General features: G+C 41.0%; 2 protein-coding genes across 3 annotated transcripts; one reads left to right on the top strand and one right to left on the bottom strand.

Annotated features, from left to right (window-relative positions):
- Positions 1 to 2435: 2435 nt before the first annotated feature.
- On the bottom strand, positions 2436 to 6259 carry LOC147798967 (uncharacterized). The gene is made up of 2 exons (XM_087136617.1): positions 6137 to 6259; positions 2436 to 3932 (listed from the first exon to the last, which is right to left on the bottom strand). Exons 1-2 carry the CDS (start codon positions 6200 to 6202, stop codon positions 3669 to 3671), a joined length of 330 nt encoding a protein of 109 aa, XP_086992743.1. The 5' UTR covers positions 6203 to 6259; the 3' UTR covers positions 2436 to 3668.
- Positions 6185 to 24803, top strand: LOC110984703 (stAR-related lipid transfer protein 5-like). 2 transcript variants are annotated; one of them, XM_022245127.2, is made up of 6 exons: positions 6185 to 6592; positions 9054 to 9077; positions 10815 to 10864; positions 14406 to 14538; positions 15940 to 16154; positions 20280 to 24803. In XM_022245127.2, the coding sequence occupies exons 1-6, from the start codon at positions 6338 to 6340 to the stop codon at positions 20425 to 20427; spliced, it is 825 nt and encodes a 274-aa protein (XP_022100819.1). In that variant the 5' UTR covers positions 6185 to 6337; the 3' UTR covers positions 20428 to 24803. The 2 variants fall into 2 exon arrangements, with proteins under 2 accessions (XP_022100819.1, XP_022100820.1); XM_022245128.2 differs by lacking the exon at positions 9054 to 9077.
- Positions 24804 to 24947: the final 144 nt, after the last annotated feature.

Genomic DNA, 24947 nt, shown 5'->3' with positions numbered 1-24947 from the left:
GCCTTGAAGATAATTGTGCTTCCGATCCTTATCAATGGCACGTTCAGCATGTTAGCTTAATTGCCAGCGGTTCCTTTGTGCCAGCTCATAAATGACAAAGCCTTTATTTATGGTTTCATTAAGGCTAGGCAAGCCACCAATTCCATGAAAAATCTGCATGTGTCACGCCATAAATCTTTCGTGGTTTGAGATCGGTCTGCAGTCGTTGATTTGGAAGACAGTGTTGGATATTGCATCTGTTTATACTGCTATTCAGCAGAGATGAATTGGCAGGCACGAAGGGACTCATGACAATTTTCACGTTTCCTAATGTCTTCTTTAAAGTCAAGCATGAACAGGAAAATCTAAAAAGAATGTTTTTAATTGAATTGGGATAATACTGGATATTAGAAAGTGCCGTGCACTTATTTTCAAAACGAGTTAGTCCATTTATGGAAAGTACCAGTTCAATTGGCTAATCGCATAACAGGCGAAATAACACGTGGCTAGTGTCTGCAGCAACATATATTTAATAAAGTAAAGAGTATTTTTGTTATTCATTCTGAGCTGTATCATAACTGTTCCAACAAGAAGAAGCTAAGAGCTCCAAGGCACCAGTCTAAAAATTCTTGACATATCTGTTGTTCATGAAGTGGTCACTCATAATTTACGGAGGAGAGTAAATTAACTCCTTGTGCAGAACTAATTATAGAGAAATTTGTGACATGAATGTCTCAGTTGTTGGAATCAAATGGTGGACTTATGCGTCAGTACACATAGGCAACTGGCACATAATAGCCGGCTGTATACTGCACTGCAGACATAATGAACAGCCATTTTGGTTTCAAAGTCTGAAGTTGGCGTTGCTCTCCATATTTATGACATTTCCAGACTTTTTACATGGATATCTGCGGACGAGTCTTTTTATGGTTAGCTCGCTTTTATTTTAATGCCGACTCTGTGTAGCAAGCGACATTAAGTAACGTAATATGTGAAATCACAAAAGGCCGAACTCAGAACTTCGAAGTCTATGTAAATTACATACCAAGCGTTGTTTTCTGAATTTCCCAAATATTCCAAATATTCGTACGGTCGCTGCATTAAAAAAAAGCACTCAGCTTAACTGATAGACTATGGTGGAGCACACCATACCAATTCACCAGAGCTGTATAGAGAGAGAGAAGCGCCAGCTTCAGATGTTGGAAACCGAATTGGCTGTCCATTATTGTGCACAGTAGAGCGGGATGTGCATACTTTCCAATAACGGGAACACTTACACCGCAACTCTTCTGTACTTCACAATAATTATATGCTACTATTTTCTTAGGCTGAATCCAAATATGTTATCTATAGGTCTAGGTCTTCTCCTACTGGAAATACACATGGACAGCAGACTACAACTAGCCTTAGCCTTGGAAGCCTGTTACGGACATGGCTTTATGTCGTCACATGAAGCGATGCAATGTCCGCACGGAAAAGTGCAAGAAATCCAAGGTAGGTTTAATTGAAAAAGATGGCATGAGAAATTAATATCAGGCCCGTTGGTGCAATAACGGAGTTAATTTGAGGTGAAAAGGTGAAATTATGGTACGGTGCACAAAGCAAGGGAGTGTAAAATCAGTGGGAATTGAATATTGGCGGCAAGAATTCAGGCGAAAAATAAGAAAAACTGCCTTCAAAACGTGATATATTGACAAAGGACCGGCATTAGCGTAGTCATATGCTTGATTGCAGTACCGGAACCGTGACCTAATCGAGAGGGAAAATAGTTTACGTGCCCCCATTTCTACGGATGCCATGCCAAAGACCCCGTCCAACTTCCCCATTTGCTTGAACACGAAGTCTTGTTGATTCTAGACCTAGTTCTTTTGCTTTTCCACCATTCAAATTATGCGGCGCCAAAAAGCATGTTGTAAATAGAACATTCATTTCCTTCGAGTTTCTGTTATTACTCCTGAAAGGCAATCTGAAATATTCTATTTTTCCTTGTAGTTTATTGATATTTATGTTAATACACGTATGTGGGTGCAACATTAACGGTGTTTTAGACAGAATAAAAACCGTCATACCAAAATGCAGAATCCGTAAAACAACCGTGCAGGCTGAAATTTTCTTCCCGACCGAATGAGTTGAGGCCACTGTTGTTCCGGGTAAAAATTAAACGGATCTTCCCCCAAAATCTCGAAATGAATCCTCATTCTTCGTGAATTCTCTAACTAAAGCTGGGACATGATTAACAGCAGCGGCACGATCGTCGGGGGTGGCGTTTGTGAGACCATGCAGGCATCAGCAATCAAAGGACTACCCCCAGTTGTAAGGGGGGTTCCCCCCCCATCAGTGGTTGTGATTGACATTTTATTTGAAGCAATGATCAGGATACCCAGAATAAGTATATATGTAGATGTGACCCTTGGTATTATGTAGAGCCGTTTAAGGAGCAGATGACTCGACATCTCTGGTTTTGTTGATTTATTCTGGAGAATCAATGCGAGGAAAGGAGACTTTTAAAAAGATGTCATCTCCAATCTGGTCAGCGTCCGAGTGAACAATAAATGCCATTATCAAATGAATCGAATGGTTCAATGAAATGCCGATTAAGCTATACTCAAAAGAAGTTTAAATAAACTAGAATTATTTATAAAATATGTCTGAATCAGTTTCCCGCCATTATTCCATTTGACAGGCGCCATGTTGAAAATACAAATGATTAGAACAGCAAACGAAGATAGATTAAGGAAAATAGAAGAATTGACAATATTAAGGCATGTGAGTCTTACAGATGAAACACTACATCATGATATTGATAACTACTGACTTATGTTGATAAAAAAGAATAAATAGAGTGATTTACCTGGAGAATAAACGCCATGAAAAGGGGAGGTTTTAAAAAGATGTCATCTCCAATCTGGTTAGCGTCCGAGTGACGCTGACACGGCCCGTATTCGAAGTATCAATTGTGTGCGATTGACTGGGAAAATGAATATTTATGAGGGATAAACAAAAGGATAAACATAATGAATATTGATGATTCTTCCAAAAAACAAAAGATACATGTAGGTTCAATTTATACAAGGGTAATCGACACAGAGAAAATGCAATCAAGTATCAAATATACATTATCCCTTCAAACTAAATGCATATCACTCCGGCGCCTGGTTTGAAAATGCATAATTAGAGAGAGAAATATTCCGATCAAAGAATATAACAAGTACATGAAATCGATTACCCGTAGGCTCATTAACTGTCTTCTGTTTTGATAGACAATAAGTAAATGAACAAGTTCCACAAATAAATTCAAGTCATCCAAGAATTTTCATTTCTGGATGTCATAAAAAACATAAACAAGTTTCAAATTCCATTTTACTTGCACATGAAATATAAATACCTTGCATATAAGTGACATGCACACTAATATCCTAGTAAATGAACGAATGTTATAATTACGATTGGAGCATGGCATAAAACATCAAAAGAGACGGTGAACATATTAATGTCAACATTTGAACAGGGGGCATTAATTAATTACTTTGATTCAACAGAAATGTTATGCCCGCTTGTTTCCTGGCTTCAGCCATTCTGGGGCTCTTCCATCTCTTCAACAATCTCTTGGCAGACTTTAACCTGGAGTGATAGAGGTCTTCTGGGGATTTTCCTTGGGAGACTCTGTGTTGTTTGGTTTGTCCCGGAAATCATAGGACAATCAGTCTGGAAGTCTGCGCACTCTCTGTGGTCTTTGTGGTAGAGCGGCATCCGGTGGAGTATTCTCTGTGGATCGGCTTGATGAGGTTGATTGAGAGGGTGAAGGAGGGTGAAGGAGATGAAGAACTTGGTGCAAAGGAGGCCTGAAAATTATGAGACATGTCGCCCTGTCGTTGCTTTATCGTATCACCGTGGTGATACTGTTCTTCAGAAGAAGACATCATCCACTCTCCTAGGCTGAGGTCAGCACATTGCTTTAGGAATGGGAGGAGACAGTGACCTGATTGAAACTGTTCTGCAATGTTATTTTCAGTGAAATTTTGTTTGAAAATACCTGAATCGTTGGCTGATTGGATTCCACCAAACTTTCTGGAAGACACTATAGGAGTAGTTTTTTTTACAACAATCCTCCCTTTAGGCCCCCTACATAGCACGCCCTTGGCTACAGGGGCAGTAACCAGATGTCATAATTAAAAAGTACTGTTACTTAATTAAAAAAATAATCCCTGAAACGGGAGCAAGAACCGGACCTATTCACGGGATGGCCAAACTGGATTGATCGCCAGGTTTACTTTTCATCTGGGAACCTTCAAGTATAAAATAAAAGATCACAGGAAAGTTCATTCATTAATGCCAATTTAGGCTGATGAATATTTCAACATGTGTGATTACCATGGTTTAAGCCACATTAAAAAGAAAGCGAGGCTTATAACCCAATAACGTCTGGCACCACCCAAGTTAGCAGATTATATAGAACAAGATAAATTCTGATCACTAATCAAGCTTTCAACTGTTGAAAGGACTTTTTCTTCAAAGGTCAATGACATTTATTATGATTAGGAACCTTTTTAGTGCACTTCTTTACTCCTAAATGTACGATAGCTCATCGACATCCCCTTATGATAAATCTATTACAGAGTTCACTTTTAAATAGTTAAAATTCGCCATGACATGAAGGCCCGTGGCACATCCGGGGGGGGGGCAGGGGGAAACTTACCACCCTGACGGATTTTTTTTTACACAGAATACTTAATTATAGATGAGTAGGAAAGAGCACATGTAATTTATCAAATGTTAGCACCAACACCCTAACAAAACAACAACGACAAATAAAAGAAAGGATGTTGGGACCGTAAGACTTGACATTTTCTTCCCCAATATATGTTGAATGAGCCCGTAGACGCTTTCGCGTTTGAATCCCCCCCAACACAAAGGCTGAATACGCCGTTGACGAAGGCACTTTTAATTTGAAGTCACTCAGGGAGACACCTGAAATGTGCGGTTGGGTTCTGTTCAAATTTGAACACGAAATCTGCTCACTGGAGAAATGATTATATCTATGAAAACACCTTGTTTTCACTGCATGTAGTCCACTATCAAGCATCATCAAAGTACAGTGCAACTTGTCCAAACTTCTGGCAAATATTGTCGCTTAAGCAGCTATAACATTAACAACTACATACACAGAACACTGAGTGAGCCACTGAAATCGCAACAATCTTGACAAAATCATATACGGTGTAATCCACTTATCCAAGCCCCATTGTAAAATCAACATTTTTCAGGGATTAATACCATGCAAGCCAACATCCCTGAGGTTTCTCAAACAAAAATTGAATTACAACTGTTTGGTCCTTAATCTTTCAACTTCTTTTTAATTTTGGGAGGTTAACTGATCAAAATTTTAATTATTCATACACACACAAAAACAACCCCAAGGGGGAAAGTTCCGAAGTCTGCGTTTAGCTATTGTGGCAACCTTCAACTTTATCGGGCACTTAGGACCATTTTTAACAGTGTTTTTCAGCCATTCTGCTCTCAGATGGAAGGCCAAAGACCCATGAACTTGGCCCTTCCAAGAATTTACACAGTCTCACCATGGGGGGGGGGCAAAAAAATCTCCTTTTCCACAAAAAAACTGCAGGGGCACTTTTAATACTAATGAACTGGCCAGAAATTCTCACTTGAATGATTAGACTGCACCTATATAGTTATACAGGCACACAGATTGTGAACATGAAGCAGACGTCTTTTTCACTCTAACTTTTTGATACTGGTTCAAAGCCATATCTGTTCCATCTTGACGTTGGCCACAACTGACGTCATCCAGCCAAAGTCTTAAATAATTTAAGTCAGAGGTCCTTTCGGCCAAAGGCGCTTTTAATTCGCGGTCGCGTTCCCAAGTGGTATGATTGGAATGTTGCGGTCACTGGACACCTGAAAGGACCATGGCAACCCTACTTAATGAAACTACCAATTTAATTGCTAGTCATTATTCCTCCATGGTTACAACATGACTCTGCTTGGCTTTGCAGTCGGTGCAAAAGGGCTATAGGGAACATTCGGCAATGATGGAGTACACTTCGCCACCGGCTGGTGAGCACTGTGTTGACGTCGCCAGTTTGTAAGATGTCTGCAGGTGGCGAGACGTTTGTGTTACCTGATCTCACGCACTTACCAACACATCAGACATTTCCGGAACCCTTCCAAGCTCCGTACTCGCTGAACTCAGCTCCAGACACATTATTGTCGTATCGTATTAATCCGCTGTGTGTCTGCAGTCACTCGCGCCGTGAAGTTCGCTCGCGCTGTCTCGACCAATCATTCTATCGATCTTCGTCCGTAAATCGCGCTTATTGGTGCATTGTTTGCATAAATTATGCTCAGATATCTGGCGCCGGTAACATTAGGTGTCTGCGCTGTCAGTGCGGGTATTTTTAGTGCGAAACCAGCGCCGAGTAAGAGCAGTAATTGTGTGTCGTCTGCTGTCGCGAGGCTGTTGGTCGCAGCGCGTTGCCACAGTGGTGGTACAGGACTTGCTGAAACCATGGATTATACGGACGAGGCCGAACGTATGGCCCAGCGGGTGTATGAATTGTACAGTGACAGTGATTGGAAGGTTGCCAAAACTTCGGTAAGTATTACCTTATCATGTTACTCGTTATAAATGGAGGGTTTTTAATTACATTGATATTTTGCTTAGCTGTTGTTTTACGGTGCGGAGTGTGGGTCGTTATGGTCAAAGTTTTTCGAGTCCGCAACAGAGTAGAGAGCTACGCTTGTACATGTACAGACTACAGTGTGGGTTTCAATACAGCACACAGAGTTCACCTCGTCTTGCGTGAGGGCACGTAAACCTCAGGGACATGCGAGACTGAAGACGCTAATCACTGGCAGTCCACCATTCAGTGACACCAAGGTCACTTCTGTTATGGTGTCAAGTGTTTGGTACTTCCATGAAGGAAGAACTCCCACCCATTGTTAGTGTTTTCTAGAGCTGGAATGAATCTGTTTTTTGGCGTATAGTGTCATCTATTAATCTAGTTCAGTGCTCAATGGTTTTAGAACAAGTAGGTCTCCATTGTCACGATTCTCTCTAGCTCGATGATCCATCAAAATGAGTTTGGATGTTCAGAAGTGCAGCAGCTTGGACTCAGAGAAGTGTTGCATATCGTATATGGCTTATTCAGCTATGTTTATTCGATCTGTAAAGTACTGATATCACAAACAACTAATACTATGCGTGCAAAATAACTACATTTCTAAACAGGGTTTAACTGCAAAGGCGGCTCACTGAAGCAGAGTGGTTGTTCGGGACACCAGAGTATGAGGCATGATGATTCATTCGTTGGCGTGGTTTTTCTCTAACAAATGATGTATGAATATAAACATACATGAATATGCTATGCCACAATGTCACTACACCAACGGATACATATATCTTAGTCTGCTAGAGATTATATTGTAAATACTACAACGTATGTATGTATTGTGAAATTGAATATCACCTACCAAGCTGATGGCATTAGCTTTATTCAAGCAAGTGACTCAGTGCGGTATCCAGGTTGTGGATCCACAGGAAAATGGGACTTTTATCTAAAGACAACGGTTCGAATTCTTTATCCACAGAAAAATTCCCACTGTCCCCCAGAGAGGTACAATATCATTTGAAAGTCTTGGCGCTTTCATTTCCAAAAAGGGATAAAAATGGGCAACATGTGTTGCCCCTCACTGGATAGAGCACTACCAATCAGCAAAATAATCCCAACTTCCCACAAAAACAAGTTAATAAAAGAAGATTTGATGGTACTTCTGACATTTAGAAAAGAAGTAATTCGCTGATGGCGTCTGCTATCCGTTTGACTCATCGTTTCCTGTTTTCTCACATTGTGCTGTCTGTCTTCACACCATTATCTAGATCCACATCCTCCGACTTACACAAATATCGGTAACCATAGTTTCCTAAATGAGAGTCATACATACAGGATGCGCATACTGCACGGTCGAAATTCCGGTTTGTGTTGACAAACAACAGCGACCGAAGAGAAACTGTGCCCGTTCGATGAACCCCCCAAAGTTGGTTGTAACAAACGGCGTTATGAACATCATGAGAATTCCTTCTTTAATTGTGTTTGAATACTGAATTCAACTGCGTCTCCTTTGTTGACGTCATCAATCTTTACACTTTCCTTTGAACAGTTACGCATTTATTGGCTCATTTGTTCGCTGGTTCTGTTGTTTGTGTTAACAGATTATTTGCATAAAGTTCTACAAATCATAAATGAATAAAGTTTTAAAAGAAACATTGATACGTAACTGCGTTGCCCCATTGCATACAGGTGGCACGGGGCGTTTGCACTTTCAGTGCGGCAGTGCTGGACCAAACAATCGTTACGCTTGACTAACTTCAGTTCAGATTTGACAAGCACACAATAGCTACAAGCTCCACACTGTTATTACATCCTCTGTGGTTGTTCACTTTATTTAGAGATTACCTACAGAACATGGAGAGAGGGCAAAGGTTGGATGAACTATACTGCACCCCTGTTAAGTAGCTAGGGGGTATTGATGCTCCCCTGTGAAATGTTTGCCGAAATGGCCTCTTGGCCGTCCAGAATTTGGGGCACCGCAAATTGGTTCTTTTCAACCTATGAGCCGACCGCGATCGCACCCGCGGGGGATACAGTTTCACTTCTGTGTAGTGGGCATTTGGGGTTGTCCCAAGTGTAGGATCAAAACATGACAGTAATTTTATACCTACTGGTGGTGCTTGATTGATGCAAAGAGCTAGGATTGATGGTTGAGAATCCCTCAGCAACCAGTCTGTTTGTACAACTTCAAAGTGCAAACTTTTAACGAGCAAAAATGTTTTTTAATTGAATAACATGTACTTCATTTTTCTCTTCCTGTGAGTTTTTGCATTTGAAAAATGCCGAGTGTGAAGTGTATTCGTAGGATACATAGATATAAAAATGTATTATGGAGCAAAACCTCATAGTCATACCATGATTATGCAATAGTCAAAGGAACTCTAGTCTTTAAAAACTATTAATATTTTGGTATGGAATCTTTACATTTCTCACTCAAACTGGCAGGATATTCCCATAGAGTCTACACAGGTGAGTGACCTGGGTTGAATGCCTTACACCTGTACGTTTGCCTTAGTCTGACCCTTGATTGCTTAACTTTGGACAGGTGTGTTTCAGCTGTTAGTGTAATTGGAATGTCAAGCTTTACCAGCCGTCTGTTTCAAGACAACGACGCACGATGTATAGGCGTATCTCATTGTGTGGGTGCATGCGCATGTGTATCGGTTTGCTTCGTCGTTTCCGCTTTATATGTTCCTATTCTACATTGTTAGTATATACTGGCATTACCGAGAAGACAATCAACGTACTGTACGTTACAGTGTTTTTAAACGTTTTGCATTTTTCCTCGCTTTTGAGGTGGTGTAGCCATCGATGTGCTGTGGCTTTCATTTGCACAATTTGTTTATCCAGCTGTTTCAGTTTATCCATGCGATTGAAGCGAATTGATCGCTTCTACATCTTACCTTTTCGTTAAGATAATTGCTTATGTATAATGTTTCATTGCCCATTCCCGCCCACTGCCACGTAAGCTCAACCACACATCTTACGCCCAGTTTCCCACCTGCGGTCCAACCAACCATGCACCAGTTTTTTTGGGTTTTTTTTTTTTTGGTGTTTTTTTTTCCGAGGTGCATGGAACTCAGCCCTGCATCAGATCTATTGTGTGGAACTCCAAACAGCCTTAATCCTCCATTCTTATATATTTTTACACACATCCCAGGTGGTTTGGGTTAGTGTTGTTTGTGAGTGGTGCGCTCTTTTTATAGTTCTTTTTGCTTCTCATGAAATGACGACTTGTTATCGACCACGTCTAGGTACCTCTTCATCTTTCATTTTGTGTTGGCCCTTGTCATTTTTTTTTATCTGAATGACCACTCCTAGCATCAAGTGTGACGATCATCAACTGAATCAACCCTCCTTTCCTCTGATAACATATCTCAAGTCCACTGGCGCCGTATTTTTCACTGTCTGCGTGTTCACATTTCAATGTCGCCATATTCCTGATTTTACCTCTGGGGGGGAGGCATCGACTGTAGCTAGCTTGAGCGTGGTTTACCGTTCATTCTGGTGTGACGGTCTTTCTCTAGTGCACTTTGTAGTGCTTGTCTGTGACAGTAAATTGATGCATGTGTCTGTGTGCTAAATAAAAACGACAATATTTTTATAGAGAATTGGGCTTTTGACACTGACATTACTATCATGGAGTGGACGCTAATTACCAAAATGTGGATTCGTTCAGACCCTTCCATATTGAGCTGTGCAAGCAATTTACGCCTGCATGCATTTTATATTAAACCCTTTGACTAATGTATACAAGATGTTTGATTAGAAAATTATATTTAGAGATATTAATTGAAGCAATAGGTTTTTTATGTATTTGCCTAGTTCAATTTTATTCAGGGAACATGTCATGTGAAACTCTGTAGGTTTGACATAACCAAATGGTTACCCTTATTCTGTTCCCGGTGTCAACCCAGATAACAAATATGAATATGTACTATGTTGTTACCCATCTTTAAAATAAACACGTTACTGTAATTACTACAGTCGCCGAACCCTGTAAATGAGATCGAGAGCACTGTTAAAGCAAGATTTCTGCTTACAACAAGGAAATTGTAGGTCCCTAGGTTTGTTTTTCATTGTTTTCATTCTTAATAGACCTAATACAAGGTTCCTGTACCAACAAGGTAATTTGCGAAGTCTGAAGGACCTCTTTTTAACGACGTTCGACTGTAATATTAACACTGGTTTCATTTTCTTCAACAGAAGGACATCCGAATTCTCTACAAGAAATCTGCTGAATTTGACGGCTATGTGTAAGTGGACAAATATTTTAATGCTTCATCTTCCTTCACAAAGAAATATCAATGCTAGATCGTCCTTCAGAAATGTTTGTCGTTCATAATCATTCATCGTTTTTCTCTCACGAGATCCCCTTGAATGCTCTTTAAACGAAGTTTTGGTCGTCCAGTTTCAGTCTTAATATGTACATGTATTACAATTTGACTTACAGAGCTTCACCTCTTCCTAGGCGAACTCAGAGAATGACGTCATGGTAATCATAGTCAGCACCACAGTCAACACGAGAACAATGTCCTCTCTGATGGTTAGCAGAGTGACATACACCCACTAATTACTCAACAGACGAGAGCCAGACAATCTCATTGATCGGGGACAGACAAAAAGCATATGATTGCCTTCCTGCAGATGTGTCATTATAACCATGTCACGTGGGAAGAAGTGATATGAGCTCTGAAGCCTGAACAGAAATCGCTACAAGACTAGAACTGAAGCAGATTGATGTGTTCAGTCTCTCAGACTCTGATTTTGATTGTGAAATTGAGACACCAATGTTCAGTTTATCGGAGCTCGATATCATTTGGATATCTTTTTTTACACAGTGAGGATCTATTATACCTTTTTTTGCGAATAAGGATATCTGGATGATAGTTTACGATTGTTTAAAGTAAATTCTACAAGGGACGTGGAAGATACCGTTTTATGACGCGATATTAAGTTGAGTGTCACGTTTCAGAAAAAAAGCAAGCATGCGATAAACGTTTTACCACCAGTAATGGGGGGAAAATATGCTTTAATATGGCTGCGATCGTTGAAGCAAATACCACTTCAACAATGACCGTCATTCGTGCGTAGGGATCGAATTCCCACCCGTTGTTAGAGTAATGAAGATATTACATCCCTACCTTGGTTTCCCGACAGACGAATCGCCCGTAAGTTGATGCAAGTAATTCCATGTGGTCTTAAAGTCTGGCGGCAAAATTCCACACTAACTCAATCATGGCGATAGGCCCGAGATATTTCTTTCCTTTCATTTTTAAGCCAACAACTCTTTTTTTGTTGAGGATCCTTTTTCTTTTTGGCTCTCAGTTGGGTGGAATATTTGTCGACGCGTTTCTGGCAATGTGGTGTACTTAGGCCAAGTGGTGTTGTGAATTGAAGGTAAATTACCGATGACAGGCTAACCAAAAGCACTTTGTGAACTTGTATCATATTCGCTTTGAAATAATCGATGGCCCTGTCGCTGAATCATGGAAAAGAAAACTAACCTGGATACAGTTTTGTCTTGAACATCTCAAGTAAATGTTGCATACGCTGTGAATATACGTATCATATGGACATTCTGATTTTGCCTAGGGCGTCAATCTATCATAATGTGTTTTTTCGGCAAATTTTGTCCGCAACAGTTTGAGTTGTCCTAATTTAAAGTGCGATTGTAAGATTTCGATTTTAGCAGACACTCATTCAAGTTCAGAGATTTAAAGAAAAGATGGTCTGCTGCCCGTTAAACCATTTATTGCATCGTGAGCTGAGTTATAAAACACTGCTTGGCTGCCAGAGCAACCGTGTATTATATATGAAAGATAATCTTGAGGTCTGGCACAACCGTTTGTGGCCTTAAGTGGTCTACCCGCGGTATAGTTACGAGATTTAGATAAGATGGACGGAAACACTCGTATGAGCAGAGTCGCGTACTTTTCTTTTCATTACACCTAGGTCAATCACCTGTCTCGGCTTACTGGCCCGTATTCAGGTTGGCCCAGTTATACACCCTCAAGCCCTAGCCTCACCCGAATCCAACCAAGACACAACACGCGAGATCGGAAAAGTCCCACATGCCTCGTATCACTGAGAGCGGTTATTGTGGAATCATGGAGGCAGCTTGTGCCATGCCTGTCGCGTGGTAATGACAGCTTTTGGCCCATGGGGATTACAGTAGATGAGTGTTGGGCCGGTGTGTCAGCCATCCGTAGAGCTCTCCAGCCAGACTGCTAAGTGGCGTCAGCCAAGCGGTCCGACCTTGGGTCTGGCAACGTTGTCCGGGTCACTCCTAAAAGCTGTAGAGGCTCCTGGGAAATCCATGGAATTTGCTCCCAGCCGTTTTCATTTTCAGTTTTTGTCAGCGTTCAGTTAACTGGTTGACCAATTGTCATCAGCCAGTTTACTGGTTGACCAATCGTGGTTAGCCAACTGGTTGACCAATTGTCATCAGCCAGTTTACTGGTTGATCAATCGTGGTTAGCCAACTGGTTGACCAATTGTCATCAGCCAGTTTACTGGTTGACCAATCGTGGTTAGCCAACTGGTTGACCAATTGTCATCAGCCAGTTTACTGGTTGATCAATCGTGGTTAGCCAACTGGTTGACCAATTGTCATCAGCCAGTTTACTGGTTGACCAGTTGCCATCAGCCAGTTTACCGGTTGACCAATTATCATCAGCCAGTTTACCGGTTGACCCATTGCCATCAGCCAGTTTACTGGTTGACCAGTTGCCATCAGCCAGTTTACTGGTTGACCAATTATCAGCCAGTTTACTTAATGAACAGTTGTCATTAGCCAGTTTATTGGTTGACCAGTTGCCATCAGCCAGTTTACCGGTTGACCCATTGTCATCATCCAGTTTACTGGTTGACCAGTGGTTGGCCAGTGTATTGCATTTACCATTTTAATACTAATTTAACAACGCGGCTATAGACAAAATTAAAGAAGACACAAAGGAACACTTTCTCCAAAAAAAGGTTCTCCATGATTTTAGATGGAAATCGACTTGCTCTCACGCAGCCCTAAAAATGAAAAGATAAAAGCTTCTCGAAGTTCGAGCAGTTTTAGAAATTGTAATATGATTTATATGAATGGATTAATGTGAAGACAGTGGATCCCTAGGGTCTAGAGCTGATTAAGTCCCCGGTTCAACTCACCATGAACCCCTGTCAAATTCGTTTGAAAGAGGTGATACAGTTGGAAGGGAAAGTTGACACAGCTTTCTCATCATAAAGAACGTATCTGTCCGCGTCGTAAATCAGTATGTTGTTCGCGGTTAGAGATTCTTTACATCTGGCGTTGGAGCGATAAGAGGAACGACCGGAGGTTTTACTTGGAGGGGGGGTTCAAGTCGAATGCTTTCGTGTCCTAAATTGCCGTGCTGAATTAACTCCCATGATACCTCAGGTTTGAGGCTGTTTTCCCAAAATATGCATACACAGAAATCTTTGATGCGTGCAATGAATAGGGAGGAAAAAAACACCTCTGATCGTTCTCGATATTCACGGCAGTTTGTTTGCACAACTTTTTATGCGATTAAGATTAAGATTGATCGCTTCGATTAATTCCAAATTCTTAAAGGTCATCAACATTTTCTCTAGTGCCGGTTTGTTCCCATAACTCTAATGGATGCCAGGATGGCAAAACATATGCCGCAAGTACCTCATCTCTTGGAATTTTGAGAAAAACCCACATCTACCATATATCTTTCATCCAGCACCAGTGATCATCCTTTGATTCATCTAAACGGTCGTCAATCTTACTGCTTTCACATCCGTTGTTTCTTGAACCGACAGTTACCGAGCTGAGTGCACGCTCGATGCATCGCCGGAGAGGATTCTGAAGTACATTCTGCCAACTCCAAAGGGACTAAGAGGCAAATGGGACAAGAACGTCAAGGAGTCCGAAGTCATCGAGCACATCAATAAGGTAGGGCGCCCTCACCGGCTTGACCATTGAATTGCAGGAATTCAGAGTTATTCGCATACTATAGGGCTACTTGTATTCAGCACAAAGGTGAGGGTCAAGACATCAACGAACGGGAAGTGTGTTGCATTTTGATCAAACAAAAGAGAGCTGAAGAAAGCGCAGCTAGTAAGTATAATTTTTGTATTATTTTCCAGTGCGACATTTCCTTTCTTTCAAAATTGTAACGTGCATGATTACTTGTTTTAATGTGCAAAGATAGTTACATTTTTCAAACAGTCTGAGTGTTATTCCATCAACAAGCCGACTCGCCAGTCTTTTTGTGCTGCCACGTACCAAAGTTAAGCTGTCGAACATTTCTCATGACACCCCTTGAGGGAAAAACCACACAAAGGGTCTAAAAAGGTGTACTCCGGAAGGAGGGCATCGCAAAGTAGAAAGAGCCTCATCTTTTGTAGAAATCCGTTGCAGCGTTTTGAAAATTAATACGAATAAAAACGCGGATTAATAACCGCATAAAGAAGTTCAGGTGACCCCTTTTGGATCTTGGGTATAAGTGGATGACTCATTTTTCTTGCTTCTAGGAGTGTAATCCAGTTACGCTAGCCAAAAGCCTTCAATTAGCATGTTAGATTAATTTGTGCTTGTCGCGTATGCTTTTGAATCTGTACTTATTGAAATGCACGCACTCACACCGTCCGACCTTGGGGTATATCCATGCATGTAACGGAATAATGGATACTTAGCTATCGGTGCGCAATACACCATAAGTAAAATAATTTAACAGAGTAAGAAACGTGTCACTTTAAAGGAACAGGCTCCTTTGGACGGTTCATACCTGGTCTTAAAGATAATCTCCTTCAGAAAATCGGCAAATGTCTGTTTTCCGCTAGGTAACATCATTAAGTTTGACATTTTTCAATATTGAATGAAGGAAACTTGGTAAATAAGCGCATGCCTCGTTACAGACAACTTAGTAAAAGTGTCAGAATAAGAATAATTTTGAAACATTTATTTTTACGATTTTTTTGTCAGCCTGCATGATACGTGTGTTTTACATTTATTGATTTCAGTTGAAAAAGACCTGATGATAAGACATAAAGTTTGTGATTTAAACGTCATTCAGTTTAGATTGATAATTAATTGGCTCCTTTATAGTAACTCGGATTAAACAGAACGGGATTGTGAACGCCAGAGGTCCGACGTTGGATCTTCGTACATTTTTCTACAAGACAAAAGAGAAGATTCTTAGATCGAAAAGCCGAGTGTTTCTTGTTAAGTGGGAATTCGACACCCAAAACTGAAGATTCCTCGTAGATAGTGCACCCTACTCGTGATTCATTATCAGTGAATATGCAAAATTTATGCAAATTAGTTAGATTTTTTTGATATTTTGATTGGTAGGATCTAATCGTTGCAAGGTCAGCCACGCACAGCGCTGCCATGGGCCTAATATCTTCACGAGATTTCCTGGATTTGATCTACGTCAAGCGGTACCCGACTAATAACATGGTGTGCACCCACTCCAAAAGCATCAAACGTAAGGATTGCCCTCCCCGGGATGGCTTCGTGCGGGGTACCAACTATCATGGCGGTACATTCTGTGTACCAGTAGACGGGTAAGTCATAAAGACGCTGATAATGTAGCATTTAAGTTCTTGAGCTATATACATGTACTAGAAGAAATGGAAAAGGCGCTCATGAAAGCCAAAGGAATACCATCATTGCGTGCTATCCGGTATCGAATGCACGCATGACAGAGTAAGGGAACCAGTGTGTTATTGGATTGTGTGTACAAACCTGTAGCGTAATGAGGAGCGTATGATCATTAGTGAGAACCATAAGAAATTGTAGGCATGCATCCTGGGAAAAGTTGCCCGTTAGAATAATAATCCCCATTTTAAGTTACTTTTATTTTTCCCCTGACACACTACAAGCGGTGTGCATTTCAAATCAAAATGTATGTATATACATGTTCAGGATATACAGTAACCGCAAAATATTGATACAACCATTCGGTATTTCCTAATCGAATACGTATCTCATATACCAGCACCATTTGGAATGATCCCTGGTGTTTCCTTTTGGAGGGGTAGTTCTATATTGAGTTTACAGGTTGTTCAAGTTTGAACACCAGTTTACGAGGGATTCTACTATTAGGTAGTTAGGCTGCCCACTCGAAGGAAGCGTCACTTGAAAATATCAGTCGAAGAAGAAGAAACAGATTACATTAGGCCTACGTTTGTTAGCCTTAAGGCGTTATTTAGAAATTTCAGAAAGATAAAATAAATGTGATACTTATACTGGGAAAAAACAGGGAAACTCGAGATAAATACAAGAAGTGGCATTGTCAATGTGACAGTCTTTGCGCAGCTTTAAAAGCTGCGTTTTTTCCCCTGATCACGTGACGGGAACAACATGCCTTGAGCCACATAGACATGCACACCAGATGATGAACACAAGTCGTTAATAGTGACACATTATAGCTTGAGGCAATGCAGACATATAGCGGTGGATGTCACGCAAGCTTGGCACTTCATCCGTGGAGAATGAGACGAGATGAGTTTCGAATGGAAAGGAGACACATTATTAAAGGGGAAAAGTGGCTAGGCAGAAATTGAAACATTAGTATTACATTTGCTCTTGCTCCAAAGGTGGGTGTGGCACCCTGGCAAAATAGAAGGGCCTTAGTAGCCATTTTCGCCTATCCAATAGTTTCAACATCAACAACATGGCGGGGAGTTATCAGAAGGCGGGAAACATTGTAGGCGGCAAAAGAGCTTCTCATTTAGACTTGAACTCAGAGAATAATAAATGATGTAGAGAATGGTTTTGGCAAACGTCATAATGAATCTTTTTTCAGGTGTGTGCTGTGAGGATAATTGCATGCTACATGCACTTGATGAACGAGCCATGTTATTTACGTGTTTTGAAGTTACATTCAGAGCGCCAACGTTGTACTCTGTGCACGCCAAATTTAAAAAACAACTCATGTTTACCATCACCGAAGCTGAATGGTGTGAGAGTTAACCGTGTCGGGGCGACATCAGTCACTGGCTGATGTCTGTTGGTGTTTACACGGAGGCCAACACAAGCAATATTACTTGAAATTTATCGCGGCTGTGTGTTGGATGTGGTATGACAGCTATATTAGACGCTGCGGGTTAAGAAGTTAACATTTAACCCATTGTAATAACGCGAGGGGTCGGGTATCCGGCTGCGGTAGGGAAAAAGATGGAAATCGCCTGCAGCGTGCCGGTGCAACTCTCGGTCGAAATGAAAAATACCTCAACTGTCTGTGATCACAAATGTGTGTCAAAATAGGAGTCTTTCTAAGAATAACAGGAAAAGAGTGACGAATAGAAGGGGCACTACCAGGATAAGTTCTATGTGAGCCCCAAATACTAATATACAATAGATCTTGGTAGCCAGACATAATGAAATGGTACTTACATGTATGTTTGGTGCGCGTGGTTCACAGTATTACTATCCTCTGTATTGGTTCCAAAGATATCGCCTTGAAGGTCAGTTCGTACTTCAGACGAAAGCGAAGCGTATTTGACATCAAGAAATATTTGCAGTGATGTTCGCTTGAGTTGAAATGACTGGGTTAAGCTGTTACGAATCCGCAACACGATAGTTGATCCGACGTAACAGTTCGTTTGTGTTGGCTTTCGCGCAAAGTACGAAATCCTTGATCACTTTTGCCTAATGCTTCTCCATATGTATGGAAGAATTGTTAAGATGTCGGGAACTTGATGGGGACCATAAATGCTGCGGTTATGAGGCAGTGTTGAGCTACCGTTTGCCAAATATTTTGCCTCGTGTAGTGTTGATGTTCCACTTATGCTGGATTGGTATGGTTATGATTCTTCGCAGGTGTAATACCTATTTCTTTGTAGCACCCAATCTCAAAAGGTATGGCATCCAGCCGCAATAACGTGGATATTCATCGTCAGTGATCATGATACTATCTCTGATTAATGTATCGTACCCAATCTCAATTGATACCATAAGTAGTACTCAAGAGTGACACCCTGACAAGCCCTAACCAGTAACTGTATACTCGCCAGAAGCGATAGCCATCTAAAGTATTATTGGTATAACTTGCTTTGGATCCGGAATATGTCTTCAGAAAATATATTTGGCTGTTTGAATACCTCCGGCCTGTAGGCAAGACAAGATTGTAACTGCGTGCCTGATTTCACATACTGTTAGAGAACAGACTGTTTTCGTAAGTCTGTCATCGCCGACATTTTTCCCATCTTCGTCCACTGTTTTTGTTTCCTGCGAACCGCCAGCCGTCCAGTCGCACTCGTAGCCCCTAGACAAATATTATCACAATTCGGTGAGCGGTAAATTAGATCACCTCGCCCAGGGGGGTGATATCAATGAAGATTTAGCCGTCGGTGGAGCGCAGATGGTCGGAGTCGACCGTCTCGCGAATCATTCATTGATGGTTGAGCGTCAATGAATATCCACGCTACTAATTGGCGCGTACCCGCTGCCCACTGACCTTGTCATTAGTAGGGTCGTGCCAATGGTTTTAAGTACCGGTATATTACACCGTTGATCATCTTCTATTCCCTCAGTAATTTGCGCTTGATCTTCTAAGACAGGCCTCAGGCCTGCTTCATAACGAAGGCTGGCTTATCGCGCGTTATATAGAAAAACTGTGGAAATAAAATCTTCAACGTAATGCGATTCTTTTTTTTTCTTTTAAAATTTTCCTTATCACCAAAGCCAGCGTGTGGAGGTGAGGAATCAGTTCTATTTTTGAACTCATTTTTCCTGTTTGTTTAGGCTGATTGGAATGGAAAAAACTAGTTTTAAATTACGGGTACGTTCATTACTGCATACTAGGTATCTCTAAAAGTCTAGCCCGCGAAAAGTGTTCCTCGTGTGTTAATGAAAGATGGCCAAGCCTTGAAGGAACAATGCACATGTTTGTAACACTCATGATCCATCAAATTGTCCAGATAGGTTGTGGCAGCTACGAGCCCCTTTGGTTTATCAAGGGATCTGCCGTTAACAGTTTTCAGTTTCTTTAGCGATTGGCAGCGCAATATCAAATTGTCTGCCGTGAGTGTTGGGTAACGCCTGACGCTATCGGTAAAACGCAAACTACCGGGAAATAAATGTTAGATTGAGCATGGACGGGGATGTGCGGATACCCACGAGGGACTAAAAAACCTTCCATTGTTTAGAACTGTGTCTCCAAACTTGGTGACTAGACTCTGAATTCACTAATTGATTAGATGTCGGGATGAGTTGGCATCCGACTGTGTGGAGCCTATCGCTTTAGATCATTCCACCCCCCCCCCTGGGTCGGGGAAGCACACTTGAAACATTCGGATGTACCCGTAATAGCCGGTTGTACACCGCTGATCAATACCATCGCATGTCATTTGGATTATTATTGAGCAGTAAATCAAATTATGGTGACACAGTCAGGGAGACAAAATTGGGCACGTGTCATGTAAGCTGCGATTCAGTGACTATTGGGCGAAACTAAAGTCGCAGCTTTGGCGAAAAGATTTTGCACTGGAAATTGGCTGGAAACGTTTGACATGATTGTCTCGGCGGTGAAGTATAATATATTTTAAGTTAAATTTTATTGCCTGGGTTACACTTCAGATATCGGTAACAGGTAAGACAACTCTTCATTGATTTTCAATCATTACGTTCCTGACGGCTTTGTTCTGGCTGACAGGTTTGTTGGGTTGTTTCTTTCTTTCTTTCAGAGAGAGCAACAGGACTCGGGTAGTGAACATGGTGCAGTCAGACCTGGGAGGAATGTTGCCTCAGACGCTGGTCGACTCTGCACTGCCTAGCAATCTCGTCGACTTCTTCGTGGATCTAGACAACGCCCTCAAGTCCAATATAGAATAGAAAGCCGGCATGCTGGAAGAGGAGGAACTTCGAGGGGTTTACTTGAAAAAGGAGAACAGTCTTTCGCTGGTTACCCTGTTTAATGTTATTGCGCGAATTAAATACGCGAGGCTGGCGACCAGCCAATTTTTCGCCCTTGAATCATTTCCTATATAGGCATAAATTACCCCGGTCCATAAGATATTGTTCTGTGTTCTAATGAACACTTAAAGTGCACTCTTTGTGAGACTGAATACTTTAAAAAAAATGTGAAGAAAAACAAGTTTTCTTGTGAAAGACTTTGTGTTTCCAGTCTTAATATTAAGCCGGAAATTCAATCATACTCTCTGAAATCATTTTCGGATTAGCTAAAGAACCTTCTAATCTTACAAAATGACAAACTGCGTATACGGGAAGTTGGGGCTTTATGAAAGCAAAATTTTAAATCCATGTTGGTAAGACGTTTTTGCGTGCGATAATTAGTTAACGCTTTTATGATGTGTGTCACACATTGGTAAAGTGTAAAGAAAAAAAACATTTCGTATTAAGTGTTGTGATGGCAACTTTTATGACATAAAATGTCACCATATTCCTTTGAATGAAAGTGGAAAAATTACAACTTATTAAAATAACACTATTTAAGCTTGCTATACGCACGTTTGTAATTGATGCATGTAAAGCAATGTTCTTTAACACACTTGAAAATAAACATTATGTGAATAACATTTTCAATGGTATGGTAAAGGAAAAACGAGCGAAGTATCCGAACTTCGACGTAATTTGAATTTGATCGTTGAAGTTCAGTGGGAGAAGGAGGTTATATCGACATGCTGTTGTGCGTTTTTCATCAAGGAGTTGAATCAAGATCTACTCAGATTAGCTGGCTGTATGGTCTTGTTAGCATTGCAAGCAATTAGTGACGTGGAGGAGCGGACGGGTGTATGTCGTCAGGTTACCCATTGACTAATTACTCCGAGCCGGCATGGGCTTTGGAAACGATGAGATATCAGTTCTATCAGTAACTTCTAATGAAAGATTTGTGATTAAATCCTGACCAAATCTGAGCAACAGATCAAACACGTTCACTTAGGGATTTTTTGGTCTCGGGAGATGCTGAGTTTGAGATGGCTTGCACCAATTAAAGCTACAGATGAGAGATGTAATAATGTGTTAGGTTGGAGGCTAGCTGTTCGCTTTGGACATGACCGAACAATGACATTAGCAAACTCCATCATTTGATGGAAGTTACCAACTGATGAAGTTTCACGAGGGAAAAAATGTGAAATATGTTTGATGGTAGTGTTGTCCTTGCCTGGCCTACCGCCATGGGTGTTGATATGCTCAGGTTCGCGTGCTTCAAGCTCCACGTGATGCGCCGGCCGACTCGGCAGGAGTAAAATTGATCGTCAGCGGCTGTGGCACTGGGCGATTCGAACAACCGACTCGATTAAACGAGAGTCGTTCTAGCAATCGGATATGACGCGTGCCACTAGCCACGCAGGACACACTGCATGCTGCCCGTTGGGGGATTAATATTGTCGATGGGGGTTTGATTTTCGAGCCGCTCTTCTTCGCTTGTACTTAGACCGTTCGGAATCATATCAGTGACGCCCGCTAGCGACGCCTGACGAGGCATCGTGGCGGCTAGGAGCTTGATCTTGAACACGGCTGGCTGGTGTCGAGGACTTCCAAGTCATTTCGATTCATTTCCAGTGGGCTTTCTCAGATTCCCTTTTCATCTTAAGTTTTCACGTGTAACTTGCTCATGAAATTTTCAAGTGTCTAAACGTGCGACTGACCTAAACCCCAACTATATACGTACATGCACTTCGAGCGCTCTTGATAACAGAAAGACAGTAAAACGAGTAACAACCATTCGAACTTTATCATTGACAATTATTTTTCCATTATATCCTCTTACTAAATGAAAAGATACGCCGATGATAGCGCTTTGCAATAGTTAGGACTCTGACCAGACGACTCGTAACCCTATTAAAATCGATTTCTTTCACTGGGCGGTATTAATTTCGGCGGTCATAATGTACCATGATTCCATCACTCCGGTTTGGACAAGTGCCAAAGGTTGTGAAATGAAGGTGTGGCTTTCAGCGGAGGCTCATACAAACGAACTAAATTTTACTCAAAGGAATGTTACTACGCCGATATTGAAAAAAAAAAGAAATTTCATCACAAAATCTACTGAACCAATTGTAATTTTAACTTTTGAAACTGGGCACTTTTTGAACCACGGAAAAATGCATGCGCAAAAGTACAAGTATTGTGAGGCGCATCTTCAAGGCTGGTCGGAATCTTTCGACATCGACATATCTCTCATAGTTGTGATTATTTCGCTGATGTCAATATGTATTTCATTATTGAACGAAGGCTTTAAATTTAGTTGGTTGCTTTCCAAATATTTCATTTTACAAAGACGCACAAAGAACGAGCCGATCAGTCTTGGAACATAAGAAAAAATCCAATTGGTCGATTTCTGGCGCCACTGACGGTTTCAAATATCCCGGATGTGTTTACGAGCATTATGACGTCATTAGGTCCAATCCTTTTAATCGTACATTGGATGCGTACAAGTTGAACGGGAAGCTTACTTTTTGTTTATCGTGTGGGGTTCTGGTAATGATTTCCAACTTGCTTTGGCCTCTTCTCTAAACACTTTCCATCTCGCTTCTAAAAAGAAGGCCATATTAGCGGAAGTTGACGCGACAATTGCAGCGGTAGGCGAACTCAACTCCGTCGAAGACTTGAGGTGAACGAACCCGAACGCGGATCCATAATGATTGATCGGGATGTCCTCTCGCCTCGTTTGTCGGCCTTGTCGTCACGTCACGGTGTTCCAGCTCGATGACTAAGCCTTGCTCGCCCTGCAGTTAGTTAAACCACACCACGCAGCTCTGCCCGCAATCTGTGCTAATTGTTTGTGCCCGGGCTCTGGAGGCCATGGCCCTCGCATTAGTACCCGTCTGACAAGTTTAGAAATATCATCCACGCGGTAAATGTCTCGAAGATGACTCCAGTAATTAACATTCCAACCCTTAGGACCTTCTCCTCACTTTCTGGTTTTCTCTTGGAGGTTCGATTGACACGGCTCGGCACTGATAATGTCGTGATGATAGTAACTGTCATTTGTCGCATTCATTAATACATCATGTAGTATTCACATTTGTCATCAGAACATGCCATAGATTAAGTCTATGAGATATGGAACAGAAAAGCCATGTACGTTAAAAAATGTACCCGCGGCAGTATTGGACCAAATGAAGACTGTTTAAAGACAAACGTGTGCAAAATTTTGGCAACTATGTTGCGATTTGACTGAAGCTCAGCGCATTGATATTCCTGTAACTGCTTAACATAAAAGTAGCTTTGGTGGTAAGAGTGATCCAATCATACGATATTGTGGACCCTTGGGGTCAGGTTTATTATAATTATGCATATTTGATGTTTGTTCTCGCTGGTGCTATGCAGTATTTTGTCTCAGTACATCTATGAACCTGTAAGTCACACATGAATTACAGCTTTCTAGAAATGAACCGTCAGCTGCTACTAGAATGGATAGATTATGTAATAAGACATTGTTAAGTCCATCTTTGTATGGTCTATCGCTTCTCAAACGCTAACCTTGGGTATAAATTTCAACTGTTCTCAATCCAAACCTGTTTTCTGTCAAAAACCATATTAAGCTGTTTAACTGGTATGCTGATTAATTTTAGTTAGGGATATTAGTACCCTTGGAAACAAAAACAAGACCAAGTTCAAACTCTACTGCATGTACACCTGTATTCAACCCTTTGATTTGATAGTAATCCAATCTTTGTTAGTTTACTCTGGTTTTTCTGGCTACATGTATTTAATTAAATCTTTCTCCAGTCTCTTTGGCTTATTTCCATTTATCATTTTGTTCTGCATTTTTTGTGTGAAATTTCTTCGAGATCTTTTACTTTCTTTATGAGTATAAGTAAAATGTAAGTTGAATCTCAAGCAGCTACTGGTGGTGACTTGCAAGCATGCCACTACATTTATACTAAAATATTGCATTATTAATAAATATGTTCATATTAATGTAATGGCTCATTGAATGGTGTGTAGTGTGTTGCTGCAGAGATATTCTTTGAGAATTATCTCCAGAATAGAGCTCCGTAGTGTTGTGCTCTGCTAACAGTGAAACAAACCGCCGTGTACCAAATATTAAGATATCACAAAGCTACGAAATATTTTCTTGCTTATGACAGCTATAGTGCATTTTATGGAACTGTCTTAAAAGATGGGCACTTTGGGCTGAATGTTTTATGTGATGCGTATTTAGATTGGCTAGCCTACTTCATGTAATAAAACTAATTGCTATGGCATTTTTCAGATTAAAGGTGGCTGATTATGTAGAATGCGTGCGTTTGCTTTTGTCACTTATATTTGTGTCACTATTCTTTGATTGTATATACATGTACATGTACCACCAATTATCAAAGTGATTTCAAATGTATTGTTGAACTATTAGCTATTTATGCATTATGAAAACACACCGATTA

The sequence above is a fragment of the Acanthaster planci genome, linkage group LG05, assembly GCF_054643075.1.
Source record: "Acanthaster planci isolate LZ-2023a linkage group LG05, COTS_SCS, whole genome shotgun sequence".
Lineage (NCBI taxonomy): Eukaryota > Metazoa > Echinodermata > Asteroidea > Valvatida > Acanthasteridae > Acanthaster > Acanthaster planci.
This window is presented reverse-complemented; position numbering and strand designations above follow the sequence as displayed.